Below are 14,572 nucleotides of genomic sequence, written 5' to 3'. Positions count from 1 at the left end.
GGAAGTCGAATTATCAGCTGTTTCTTGTTATTATCCAACGGAAATGTTTATCTCAATGCCCCTGATCAGAAGGCAGATTTACACGGCAGTTCAAGTTCCAAGAACTCTTTCATTTGCTGCGCAAACGGTTGAATAATAATCTTTTATCCGAAACGTAGTTAACGTGTTATGTTTCGAGTAATCGTTTCGAGCATTTCGAGTAATCGTTTCCAGTAATCGTTGAGGGCCGAGCACAATTTTCGACCCGCCCGCGTTTGTACATGCGAGATCAAATAGATTTGAAAATGAGAAGTGAAATTTCACATTGAATCTATTTTGGAATGTAGTAATAATTTTTGAGTATGCTGTACAACCCTGGTGTTATGTCACACGTCTGCAGAATGTTCCATTTCAAACCCACCACGACAGTCACGTGATTAGGTACAAAATCAAACCAGAATCAGGTCGACCATTGTGTAATAGACCCCACTCGATTCAAAGTCACCCTGGTTGCTAAACCGATTCTGATACTGATCACGGGCGGTACTGTGTAGCCCTGAAAAAGGAATCGATACGTTCCTCCGAAACGTTGCTAATCCTCCTGCGAGAAAGTGTCCCAGATGTGTCTCATTTCCTGTGTAGACCGTAATGTGAACTGGAATGTTTTGGGAGTTTGGTGCAAGGATGTGGCTGGCTTTGAGCGGTTTCTCCGGAGGGTTACGACATGCTTGGTTGGCTCTCTGCCCGGCAGACTTACCTGCAAGGAAGCCCCTGATCTGCTGGCTGCAGCTGCCTGCCTTATTTTATTGTTTTGTTTTGTTAGGAAGCGGTTTTTTGTGCTAGGGGTGACCAGTCTCTGCTCCCTTTGTGTAGCTTTTCATTTGTTACAGTGTAGGAAAAGCTGTGCGTGTTTAAATAGTCTTATTGCCCGGTAAAAGTTGCAGAAATACGTGCCGATTATTTATGCTTACTATTTATCTGACAAAGCTACATGGTGTCGAATGGTCAATGAATAATGACTTTGGAACTATCCCAGCACTTGGTTGGAGTGGGTGAGGAAAACTACGAAAACTGTCAGTGAGGCTGACCTGTATCCAGGACGGTATTTGAAGCTGGGACTTCTGAATACGAGTACTGACTTCTTGGCACGGTTTTATTCGAAAGCGTTGCATTTTGAGGTTCATATCTTCACTACTTAGCAGAATGTCTCAGCGGCCACGCAATTTAGTATTCCGGGGGCACTGCAGGGTACTTCCGGCTTGCAGATCCGATTACATTCATTTGGTTTGGATTCTGCAACAGCTGCGGTTTAGTTTGCTTACGTATAGATCGATACTTACCACTTCGCGCCGTTCCTCACAGCGCATAGGATTATTGTTGTTCGTCACAGACTTTCTGACGTGGTAAAGTTTGCTGTTATAATCCCAGTGTAATGTAAATTGTACATATTTTTTTAAAAGTCGACTATTTGCTTCAAGAACTCAACTGGAGTGAATATTTTTGCGTCTTTGTTATATTTCTGTCACAGATCGACATATCGATATCTCGCATTGGAATTTCAGAACTTGTATTCGAGACATCGATGAGGCAGTTCCTGTTTACATGTAGGTTTTTCAGCGGCGTGAGTGGTTACGTCACGTCGCCTCCAGAATTTCGTTTTGCTCTGTTTGGTCGCCCCCTGTGAGTGTATTTTGGGCTGGTGTTTGTGGGTTCTTGGATAAATTGCTGCTGTGTGCCAGAGCTATTCTTACCCGCATTGTAATGAGCAGCTGGTAGAACTTCTGTTAGGTTTTCAAGCATGTCTGTTAGTTAAGCATTAACCACCCCTAATGACCTTGGCGTGGCTCTCAGGATACACGTCACAAGTATTGACGTCAGAATAAACACACTAACGTGGAGATAGTGTTTGTTTTTGACGACGTTCTAATTTTTGCCGTAAATAATTTTTAAAAAAATAATGTCTGCTCTGGATTGTTGTCGTATGGGTTCTGTAAACTACCAGACATTCGCCGGGGTAGAAATCTCATATTAAAACCCCTTAGTGTACGCTTTTCATCCATGACAAATGAAATACGTATACTCAATGCGTAGATAATAAATACAGGAATCCTGTCTGACGACTAGGGTCACGGTGTAGTAAGATGTCTCGGTTGGGAAGACGAGGTTTGTGGGAAATTTAGGATTAAACCTTTGAAGATGAAGATCCTCTGAACAGTATTTAAAAATTAAGGCAGTACCTAAAAGAAATAAATAAATTGGTTAATGTTGTTCTGGGAAATAATAGCTTTTTTTATTCTGAGAATCATACGAAATCCATAAATTCAAAACGTAGATTGAAGCAGCTGGTACGTATAGTTACCACTGGTCTGTAAAAAGTTTGGGGAACTGTGGACTCTGTTCACACTCGTCAAAACGCAGGAAGTGTGATAACGTGTTTAGTAAAGAAACTAATTTTGTGGAACCCTGTTGTTCGTTACCGTGTACGAGAGCCATTTTAATACTTGAACGTGCATAGAATTCTTTCATCCTGAAGCTGCCTTTTGATATTTTTGCTTAACCACTTGAAACCCGATGTTTGGTTCAGCGTAGCAGTGAAAATAAATACGCTTGCTTAAAATTCAAGCGATTATTTGCAATTTCGTTTGTTAAAAGTCGACCTTGAGATGCTTGTTTTCACCAGTACTGTTTTTGTTTGCATGTCTTGGTGCATTGTGTAGTTTGCTTTGCTATCCTACGATCTGTGATAAGATAACATTGTAGTGTCATAAAAGTACAGTTCACGAGTGGGAAGACCATATTTCCGATAATGCTTTTGTCTTCCTGGCAAATGGCGGTGACGTGGCTGTACTCTGCTGCGTCGTCAATATTCCTCATTCGGTACTGGAGAGCCATCTAGTGTGCTCTCTCGGAACCAAAGTATTGAGTTGAATGGTCCGTCAATCCTTTGTTATATCAGTTGTAAGGTCAAAGTAAGTTCCTTATATTTTCGTAACACGCATTTCTTATATCGTGCGAAATACTTGTTTCAAAGCTCAAAGCTGTGCCACGTTTGTTATAAGATCATAATATAAGCAGTCTCATGATATAAACTTCCGAGCAACTTCCAAAAGTGCTGTAGTTTAGAATTAATACTTGGTGGGACTGGCCGGTCAACTACGTAACTTTCCCCCCAGAGGGCTCATCATAGTTAATAAGAGGGTATACATTTTTCTTATTTCAAATGAAGGTTTTATTTCCTGACGCCATATTGCTGATGCCTTAAAGTCACTCTTGTCTTCATTTTTACTTGAAAGTGTAAGTTCCCGTTCATCCACTCTCTTAGTTAAAATTATAGTAATCTTAGGTTGCCAGTCGTGCACTTTGTACCCAGTTGAGCATTGTTTCAATATTAGTATTGAATGTTCTGTGTTCGTTGCTAAGGAAGTATTTCTGTCCCTAGACTTCCTTATTAGGTACATGACAAATATGGATTCAGAAAATTCAACGTTTACAGTGTGAACGAACCAGTTCGCGCAAATATAAAGTTTGTTCTCGAGAAGATTATCAGGCCCTCGACCCGTGCCTTGGCAAGTGATAATTAAAAAAAAAACTGCATTGGGCTGTCAAAGGATATGAGATAACGCCGTCTGGAATTTATATTTACCTTCGAATTGTGAAAAGGTCACTTCAGGTCCTTGAATGATAAACCCAAACTGCATCAGGCGTTCCAGATCTGGTTAATGGCCGTAACATGAAACTGGGTATCATTGTCGCTGGTTTTAGTGTTATTTTCTGACTCCTCAACATTCATTGCTTACTACGTGCTGCATGTAACATTACCCGTATTCAATCATTAATTACAATGTTTCGTGCAACTGTAGATATTTGCGTGTCTGTGGTTTTGAAAATCGTGAAATGATCTGACGTTATTTTTCTGTGATGAGACTGTTTGCTCATATTAATTACTTTAGAATTCAGCGCTAACAATTATACATGAAGAAAAAATGTGAAATTTAACACTAGTTTTAATCTAGTAAATCTAAACTAATTTTTTAATTATTAATTATGTGCTTTGACTGCGATTGTCATGTCATTTTTGCTTGTATTTAGATTTGCAAATATTATATTGCAATTGCGCGTTTTATCTGTTGTAGTGTCGAGATTTTGTGAAGGCAGGAGCTGAGCAGGGGCAGACGCCTTCCGATGTTATCCTCGCAGCTGACATTACATTCTCCTGTGTTGCTGACCCTCAAGCTGCCAAAGACGTAATGCAACTTATTTCCTTAATACAGACTTGATAAAACATCATGACCTTCATTCTGTCATGTTTAGGAGGTACCAGGTTCAAATCTCATCCTGTGAGCCCCCTCCAGGAAGATGCCAGAATTATACTAAATTAGGCCGTGGCATCTTCCTTCTGTATTGTTTTCATTGACTAATTAGCTTATTCAGTTTGAATGTGGAGTAGGTTTCTGTTGCCAACACGTAGAAATTTAATTTCATCCTCTAAATTGTACAATGAATTACTTTTGTGTTCAGTAAACAGGCGAAAGATTTTTGGTAAACTTTGTTTTAGTGTGTAGTTTAAATGCCAGAAAATCTCCAAACATGACCTCAGACGATCATAGAAAATTAATAAGAATACGTTTTCATCTTCCTATAAATTATGCTGGGTGTTTCAGATGGTTTTTGGCAACTGCGGCGTTCTGCTGGAAACGTCATCCGCCAAGGGTTATGTGGAAATGACTGGAATTGATGCAGAAACCTCGCAAGACATTGCCGAGGTTCGTGACTGTCTTATTTCTCACGCAGCTGTCGGTATAGTGACTGGCTGGGGTTTGATCCCGGTCGGGGGCAGAAAATTTCTCTTCTGGCCTCTGCCCGCCCAGCCTCATGTCCGATGGGTACCGGGTTCCTTTCCCGGGGGTAAAGTGATGCTGACCAGTTCAAATTTGTGAAAACAGTGCGTGTGCGCTGTCAATTCTCATCATTTTAAAATGGCGGAATGTAGTTTGATGTTGTGGTAATATTTATTTAAAATCGTGGAGATGCGTACGCTCATTCTCCGCAGGCGAGTTAATTGCAGGGTTGTACTGTTGCATCGCTATGCTGCTTGAGTAATTGCATTACTAATGTACAAGTGTCTCAAAAATATGTATACACATTGTTAATTAATGAGATAAAGACATAATAAATTCTAACCGTTGCGTACGTCAGCATTGGCACTTGGCGAATTAGCAGATCTAGCGTAATTGTTCGAAATGACCTCCGTCCGTGTCTTCGGTGAACGCGCCACACACAGAGATTGATTACAGTGTTACTGTTCCGTAGTATACATCTTTTTTGGACAGGGTGTATTTATAGTTTCAACAATCTTTTCCTTGCAGGCCATCAATGCAAAAGGTGGGCGTTACCTTGAAGCGCAAGTCCAAGGTAGTAAAACGCAGGCAGAAGAAGGAACGCTGGTGATCCTCGCAGCAGGCGATCGGTCACTCTTTGATGATTGCCAGTCATGTTTCAAGGCAATGGGCAAGAACTCTTTTTACCTTGGTTAGTACCAGTCCATTTCAGCACTTTAGGTAAGGTGGCGACGCAAACAGATATCGGAAGACGCGCTTACTTGTCAGCCGAGAAACTCTGGCATAAGATCCCACGAAACATGTAAGTGAGGATTGATACCGGCTACTGGAAGGTTAAAAGAGCAGTCTGTAGTAAACTTCTACCAGACAACGCGTCGCAGCAACCCAGAGGACAGCCGTCTTCAACGTTAGTTTAAAATGCTGGGCAGTTGTCGTAATGTCCGTTGGGTTTGCATCACAACCCAGAAGACAAACAGCTGACAATTTTTATTGCCTGTTCTAAGAACCAATAAAATTCCACGTATTATCTCCAAAATATGGATGCTGCAGGAGTGTTCTTGATCCCATATAAAAATGTGTGTTTTGGCATTGGGTCTCTTCTCCATCGTTGCAGGAGAAGTTGGAAACGCGTCCAAAATGAATCTCGTACTGCAGCTGATGGCAGGAGTGACTCTCGCGGGGCTGGCCGAGGGCATGGCGCTGGCGGATAGGGCGGGTCTTCAGCAGAAGGATGTCCTTGAGGTTCTAGAACTGACATCATTAGCATGTCCCACTATCCTCGAGAAGGGGAAGGGTAAGTTAACGTAATCAGCGTTTTGAGTTTGATCGTATATCGCTCGGTCACACGTCGCTGATTATATTTTAGAAGATACCGAAGTAAATTGTGATTGTCCGCAGCCTAGGAGCGCTGCCGTCGGAAGTAGTAGTCGATCACAGCGCATATTTACGATATTGAAATATTCGTTGCGCGCGCTTTGTTGTTGCCTTTTAAGCTTCATACAACTATTTAACATTTTTTGATGGTTGGTGCCTTTCTAAAAGCCAGACCGGCGAAAAATTATCTGTTTTGTTGATTCGTACAATACTCGACGGAATTGTCGTTGCTGGTGCAGCGAGTCCGGTCACTGTCTCTCGTTCATTTCGTATATCCTGAGGTATTCTGAAATGGTTGTTTGCACGCATTTCATCGTTTTATTCTTTTGTTTAGATTACGTTTCCCTGTTTTAATTAGCACTGAAACTGCCATTTGATTGTTTAATTTATGCAAGACAAGGCAGTATAATTGCAAGTGCTTTTATTTTAATTGAGGGAACATTAACTTACGGAAATTGGGAGTTTTTAAGAATCCATGGACAATGGTTTTGCGATTTAGTCTTCGCAATCTCTGATTCTGAAGAAGCAGTTGTTGGGTTACAGATGTGATAAGTACAACAGAGCAAGTGGTGACTGGCGGAACAAGAAAACTACGGTGAAAACTCTGCCTGGTTTGCACATGTTTGTTTGTTCAGTGTGACGAGTCACATACTATTATCAGATGTCACCGTCGGTGGACTAGTGGTTAGCGTGCTCGCCACTGGACCCCAGGTCAGCGGGTTCAAACCCGGCCGAGGCCGATGGATTTTTAAGGGTGATAAAAATCAGTAGCGCAACTTCCTTCGGAGGGGAAGTAAAGCCGGCGGTCCCACGTCGTAGATTTACGGCGTGTAAAAGAACCTTACGAGCGTGAACGAGATGTTTCGAGGAATGTCACACCTGCCAGTTTTACTTAGTTTGTCGTTGCACGTTCGTCCTTAGTGTCAGTTATTAAGGACTACGTGTTGATTGAAATCGTACATGTTTAGTCCTAATATCAGACATTTATACGCGTGGCGAAATTTATTTTCGGCACTTCTTTGTCCCTTTATTTTTCTTCCTCTGTGTAACCGTCTGTCAAACACACTTTTGTGGCACAGTCGTGTAGATCATGAAACGTTGATTCTTTCATTATTATGAATTATGTAGGTTGAAAAGTTTAAATTAATGCTATCCGGTTGGCGTAAAAGATTAGTAGTCGCAAATGCAGTACGTGCAATTATCGGGAAAGGATAAAGAACAGCTACTAGTTGCCACGTTTTATACCACATATTCTGTTAATCGGTTCATTCATTGCAGAAAAGAAAAGTTGCATTTGCGATTAGAAATTGTAGCAAAATATCTTATTTGGATATGTAATTAAATTATTTTTTTCCTGTATATTTTCTGGTGTGGGTGCTGTATGCAACACACCTTGCACATTAAAGTTGAGTGAATGTGATGACGCGGTCCAGCGGTTTATGTTCCTACTTCATAGTTGGGAGATTATGATGATTGGTTGTTCTTGATTTTTGTGGTTTTTCCTCAGACTCTCCAGGAAAATGTCATTGTGGTGTCTTAAGTAGGTCATAACCAATTCCATTTCCTATCGCTAATGAAAACTTGGAGTAATTTATAGTGCTGAGTGTTGTTATCTGAATGATCTCTTCTTTCATATCTACATGTGAACAGGTGTTGTGCCGTAAGGGCACGAATAACATCCGCAATCTGTGAGTACTTACACGTTGTGAGCCCCAACATTATGAGGCTGTTGAATGTAAAATTTCTCTTATTGGAATCCATATATCGGCATGGTTTGGTACTGATTTGTCACCTGGTGGAAGAAGTTTTTCTTTGACTTTTCAGCGATCATTGAGGGTGGTTTTCCGACACATCTCCCCCTGCAGCATATGCAAAAGGACCTGAAATTATCTCTGTACATGGGTGACCAGTTGGAGCAGCCTTTACCTCTGACAGCGTCGACTAATGAACTGTTCAAACATGCAAAGAGACTTGGTTACGGAGAACACGATGCCTCAGCAGTCTACATCCGTGCACGCTTCTGAACATCGCCCGTAGTATTTTACACGTGACTTACAAACCTTTTGAATATGTGGCATACATCATTGTTTGGAATTCTAACCAGGCTATTCCATTTATTAGTGTCTCGTTTACAGATAATTGCATTCAGATTGTAATGTTCTTGCAGAAAATGTTTGTGTTTGCAAATGGACTCTGAAATTATGCAAGTTTTAACTGCAATAGTTCGCCATCTTTGGGATGTATTTCCATAACACTGGTTTGCTTATTAATTTATTTCCAGAAGACTTTAACTGGAAAGTGGTTACAATTGTAAAAAAGGAAGAATCTAATTGGCCTTATGAAAGAAATGCATGAGTACTTTTTCATAGTTCAATATATTTTGGGATAACTGGAGGGAATTTTAAACATTGATGCTACATCATTTGTGCTCTCAAGAATATGTACAATGTACAACATGAACATGCAAGAATATGCATTTACTGCATATTTTTAATATGTATAGAGTGAACATAGAATTGGGTTTCTCTTTTACATATGTCATTAAGATTGACAAATCTTATATCGGAAAGCTGTAATTTTTTCAATTTTTGTACAATAATTTGTTATTGCGTGAAAACAAATCTCTGAACAATTTTACGGTCATAATAGCAGAAAGCTATGTTCACGACAGTCGTTTATAGCCGATGAAACATATTATTTTATTTTGTGTGTCAAAATTTTTGCACTGCTTTGTATGTGTGATATAAAAGAGATACTTAATTCTAAACACACTTTAGGAAGGTTTCAAATAGCACTCCAGGGAGGAGGCGGTGGTTTACCCACTTGGGGACCGTAGTAATTTGCGTCCTCCTGCTCTGTATATTTAATTTTGATTCAGTACACAATTTTACATCGTCTGGGTAATGGTGCAACATCCCAGAAGACGGCCATCTGCATACTCGTTGCCGTGAGAACCTGAAATTTCGCTGTGTCTTAGATTGTGTAGCGATATAATCATGTGTCTGTGTTTAATCTTTTTATTTAATTTACATTACGTTTTAACACTTTTAAAGTTTTAGGTAACCAGATGTTTACAGGTTGGTTTCAAAGTATGTGAATGAGACGTTTGAACGGGACTATTGTGGCACATTAACATGTGGTTTATAGCGTTGGGACCTTCATATTCAGGTGTACGTATTGTAAAAGTTAGCACCTGTCCACGCTACTTTACTGGATTTATGAATTATGTAATATAGAAACTTGAAACTCAGCAAACTGGAAAATATGTCACTAACTGTCAGATTTAAGCTAGATGGACAGGAGAATCAGCATAAGAATGCATCAAAATATATTTTGTACGGTGCTCTATATGTGAACAGTTCTTAAATGTAACTTTTATTTCCAAAATTTGAGAGTAATATCAGATTTTGTACATTTGGATGAAAATGCCAGAATCCTTATTCTTCTGTAAAAGAAAGCTCCTTCTTCCTCCCCACCCCTTCCCAAGGTTTGAATACCGTGTAAGGCTTCTGTCTGCGGCTGTGGTCACGTGCACTGCCAACAGCCATTCAACACATCTGCGGACTGTCAGTGAAGTTTTTAAGGGTACTCTTAGTTGTAACGTAACTTGGTACTAATCTTTTGACTGGCTTTTTTGTGTCCATCGATGGGTGTTAGTTATCAGATGTGCCACAAATATTGGCATGAATCTGGAAGCTTGGCATACAGCGAGTGTTTTTGGGGGTGGGGGTGGGGAAGGGAACAGGAGTGTTAACAGTCCTGCAGGCATCAGCCCTTGTTACCGACTGTAAACGATAATGTGCGTAGTCTGATGTGTTCGGATTAGACGGCATTTGCCTCGGTGAGATGGCATACAGCGAAGGTCAAGCTTGCAGATTTGCGCTGACTGCCGTAGGTTTAAGTACTACAAAGTATAATATGTTAATTGATTTATTTAAATTAAAAGTTTCTTTTAAAAAAATTTAACTAACAAAACCACTAAACCCTCGTAAGTTACTTCCAGCATTATATCTCCCTCAGTAGGTTCTTTTAGTCTCGTTTCATGGATTTAACCAGTCCAGTATTTTGCCTGTGCAAAATTCATTTGCGTAAACAGAGTAATTCCAAGGCTCACACTCCATTCATACCACTGTATCATTTTCTCATGAACTTCTTTCATTTGTATTTAACTGAAGAAAGAATCTTATCTGTCCGATTCTCCTCTGCCTCTTGGTTTTCTTGGCCACGAAGTCTAACTTACTTAGCAGCCGCGACGACAGTAGATACATAACACAACTCTTCACCAAAGCTGCATTTACAAACACACTGTTGTCTGACACATTTCATTGTGTGCGCCCTGCTTTACGTTTATGATGTGCCGAGCAATGGTGGAGCCTTTCGTTGCTGTTTTGGACTGGATTTAATATGAAGCTTCTGAAGTATCATCATTGTCATTGTATGCTTTGTTTTTTCTGCACTGCTCTTATGTGTAACGTGGTGTAAATTGTCGTTCTTGTACTTTTATTGCAGCAAAAAAATGTGTTATAATTACGTAGAGTGGCAACTGCTGCGGTTCCCACCAAAGTTGGTAGTTTTGCTGCCGTGGATATATTTGTGAAACCAGCCTAAAAGAAGTTTTTCCCCCCCATCGTCTTTTCTACAAGGATCTGCCACTACGCAGAATCTCTTAAACTTTGAATGGTTGAATTGTAGCATCAACGTCAGATCGTAATTATGCTGAATTTTCACATGATAGACAAGTCGAGCATTTAGAACTCTTTATTGTTCCATATAAGTAATATTTTTAATTGAAGTTGCTTATTTTACTTAGTTTCAGCTTCATTGTAGCATTATATATTGTTCCATGTGGCGTCTTGCTTACTTGGAAATACGTGTTCGTCATTTGCAAAAACATAAATGGGTTTATAGAGTATAAATATATAATGAGTACATAAGAACTGTCTAATACGTTAGTTATTAGCAGTTCTTTTGCGTTATTTTCTGCTAGATAAAGTGTTATTTTAAGACTAAAAGTATGTCCCAATTGAAGTGGCAGTTCGTGCTCTGTAACGGATGTTAATTAAGATGTGTACATTGCAGGAGGAATTTCAGATTACTGGTCCCTACATCGCCGACTCTAAATAAAGCTACATTTAAGTTATTGCATGCCATATTTACAGTAACTGTGTTGCATTTCTGTGTATGTAATAATAAAATTAGCGTAAATATGGAGTAAACAGAAAATACCAAATTTTGGCTGATGCTTTGATTCGTCATTCATTTTTATGTTTGAAGAGAAGGACGTGTGTTTCGACACTGGATGTGCAGTTGCTTGACCAAAGCTGCGAAGGTTGGCTTACCAATATAAAAAAATCATGTTATTGAGAGGTGTAAAGAATGTGGCCTCGGAAGAGCAGGCGCGATTCGTGTAAAAGTGTAATCGGAAGTGAAGTGTGTGGTCAAGGTGCAATTATGAGGGTTAGACGTATTTGTTGTTGCTGTGAGTATACAGTCCTACTAAAAGTTGGATGTTTATTGTATATTAAATTTTTCACAGAATAATTTTCATTGATTAATTTTAATCCCCTTTATTAGTTATCAGTTTTTATATTTTTATTGTATACTCAATTCTGTCCTTCATACACTTATATAGTGAAGGGTTTAGAGATTGACAAAGCATCAAAGTAGCAGATAATATTGGGGATATCTGGAGAACAATTATGTGTAAACTGAAAGCTAACATTTTTGTGACATAAAAATATAGAATAATGATGGCTCATGAAATGTAACAAGATTGATTTCTTGTACACTAAATTCGAGCAAGACATCCTGGAAAGAACTTTTAATTCATTCTGTTTTTGGATTGTTTCGTTGTATACGGTGAAGTGAACGGAAACGCACGAGTGCATATTTTTGTCCGTGTTTTCTGTGGATAGACAGAGGATGGGAGTTGTAAGAATGTGTAAATTATTGATTAAATATAAAACTGTTGATAGGAGAGGTACAGGGTGCCTGAAAGAATATGGAGACGTATTAGTGCATAAGACATGAAAGAATAATTACACCATCTTAAGTTTTTAGTGTCTCAGAGTTGTAAGTTAGGACCATGTCAGGGGGACTGAGTTTGCAGTTTTGGTCTCGCGACGTAAACCAGAGTACGTAGAAAACGCAACTGTAAATTAGATTTCTGTTACTGTATAGTCCCATTATTTTTTTAATTCCTGGCCATTCACATTCCATTACATTTTCTGGTCCATAAGAATTATCATCATTGAAAAACAACCACATGTGACCACCTCATTGGCTAAAGTGAATTGTAGTAACCAGAACTTAATTTATGATGTGTATCTGAATGTCTCGCTTGTCTTTGGCAGTCGATCCCCAAAACTCGGCACAGGCCGAAACATAACTAACATTGCAGCACATTGTCTAGGCTCTCATGAACCTTCGGGTTCCATAAAAGATGGCTACCTGAATGACTTTGCACTTTGCTGTGTGGCGTTATCATTTGTTCTAACGTTAGTCCATTTTTTCATACATTTTTAAAATATTGATCTTGGAATATGTCTTTAAGTTTGTTCCTTCCAGGAGAAATAAACGCGTAATTTGTATCACTGTGTGCAAAATATGTTTCAGTTTCCAGTCTTTCTTCTTGAACTGATACGTATCCTTCACCAATTAAAATACAGGTTTAGGTACTGTAACTACAATTAATTTTTTTAATATTAAAATTTAAATTAAGTAAAGTGCTGCTTGGTCAGGGGTATTGAACATCTCGCGGGACAGCGACAGAACTCGGGGAAACGCGATGCCGTAGTGCCGCGTTATCCGCTATGAATCTCATTTGAATTAAACCAGGATTGAATCTGTGTATCTGCATTGAGAAGCCAGCATCTAGTCACCTCAGCTGTGACGCAGTGCGCGTTCATCCTAATATGACTGGTGGTAGTTCGACACCATGGTACAGTTATGTGACCCTGCCCACTCCTATCCAGCAGTTGTTTTCAGATGTGCATGTTCTCCGTACGGTGTACCAGACTTTGTTCCATGAATGAGCCATCATCGAACATGACGTGAGGTTGGAAAAGTGGAAGTGAATCTTACATTTTGTGACATCTGGAACGTTGCAAAAGAAAGGTAACTTAATTGCAGTTGTAACTTCAATGTTGTAATGGTTGAAATAATGTAATTTGTTGTATCAGCATAAAATAAATTACCTATTGTGACTATTTTTAAATGCAAATTTAAGATATGTGTGTCACCTTTTACATAACGGATGTCGGTAAATGAAGCTGATACTTTTGAGGAATAAGTTGTGAGTTAGGCAATGTATAAGAGAATTAGTTTATTATGATGTTTTTGTAATTCATGAACACGTATAAGAATTCATTGTGTACTGCAGGAACAAGTTGAAAGTTTGTTGCGACAATATTTATGCAGGTGTCATCATTCAGAATACGGTGCCCATTTCAGATTTTGGCACTAAAGCTGTCTCATGGCACTTTCAACAAACTTGTTTATATGTTTAGACACAAATTAAATACAGTTTAAAGAATATGTGGGTGTTCCATCTTATTTTCTCTTATAATATTGCTGGATAAAATGGACTAGATTCGGTGTCCGTTACCTTTCCTGAACTTGTTACATTTTTGTCATTGAAGTGAATTTGGTGTTCTTGTTGAGTGACTCGCCTTAATATTTTCATACGTGCGTACACACAGTAACAGGTGTGCCCGGCACTTCCAGTCCCGCGTTACAGTTCGTGGTTACAAAAATGCATGGTTTGACAGCTGTAGTTATGATATTAGTAATATAATTTTTATTGTTCAGTTAAAGAGGTGAATGTGTTTGTGAGCGTAGTTGAATTTTGCTGAACGGATATCTGTAAGTTATTTACAACGTAGAAATTATTGAAATCTGAATTGTGGTTTCTGATGCAGGTTATACAAAATGAGCTTGTGTCAACTTACATATTCAGCCTCCCACATGCTGGTTATTTAGAAAGAAAAATATGTCATGCCGATGAAAAATGTTAACAGTATGAGTAACCTTTTGCAGTGATAGTACTGATAAACAATATGCATTTAATGAATCTCTCAGTTTTCAAGTGGTGATGGTTCGTGCATTTATAAATAAATGCGACATCACTCTTTCTTGAAATTCAGAAAAATAGTTTTTCTAAAGACATATAATAACATACTTGATATCACAAAAATGATTAGCAGACTGACACTTGTCCGCTGATGTTTTATTTGAATCGCATAGTAAAACGTGATTAAAGTAGGTGGAGTGGCCTTTCGGTACAAATAAAATGACTCCATGGAGCATAGTCCTTGAGGAGCTAACAGTAAGGACAGCTAATTCCTCACATTTGTGGAACTCAATCCTTAAGCTACATTTTA

At 39.1% G+C, this 14,572-nt stretch overlaps 1 protein-coding gene across 1 annotated transcript in view; it reads left to right on the top strand.

The window, feature by feature from the left end:
• Positions 1–13,727, top strand: part of Ndf (Nucleosome-destabilizing factor) — a 40,762-nt gene extending 27,035 nt beyond the window's left edge. The window contains exons 8-12 of the mRNA XM_022081877.2: positions 4,113–4,223; positions 4,641–4,742; positions 5,346–5,508; positions 5,932–6,111; positions 8,016–13,727. Of these exons, the coding sequence (XP_021937569.1) occupies positions 4,113–4,223; positions 4,641–4,742; positions 5,346–5,508; positions 5,932–6,111; positions 8,016–8,215 (756 nt within the window). The 3' untranslated portion in view covers positions 8,216–13,727. The remainder of the gene's footprint in view (positions 1–4,112; positions 4,224–4,640; positions 4,743–5,345; positions 5,509–5,931; positions 6,112–8,015) is intronic.
• Positions 13,728–14,572: the final 845 nt, after the last annotated feature.

The sequence above is a fragment of the Zootermopsis nevadensis genome, unplaced genomic scaffold (genome assembly GCF_977971745.1).
Source record: "Zootermopsis nevadensis isolate Lab colony 2312 unplaced genomic scaffold, Znev_1.0 Znev_ptg000022l, whole genome shotgun sequence".
Classification (NCBI taxonomy): Eukaryota; Metazoa; Arthropoda; class Insecta; order Blattodea; family Termopsidae; genus Zootermopsis; species Zootermopsis nevadensis.
This window is presented reverse-complemented; position numbering and strand designations above follow the sequence as displayed.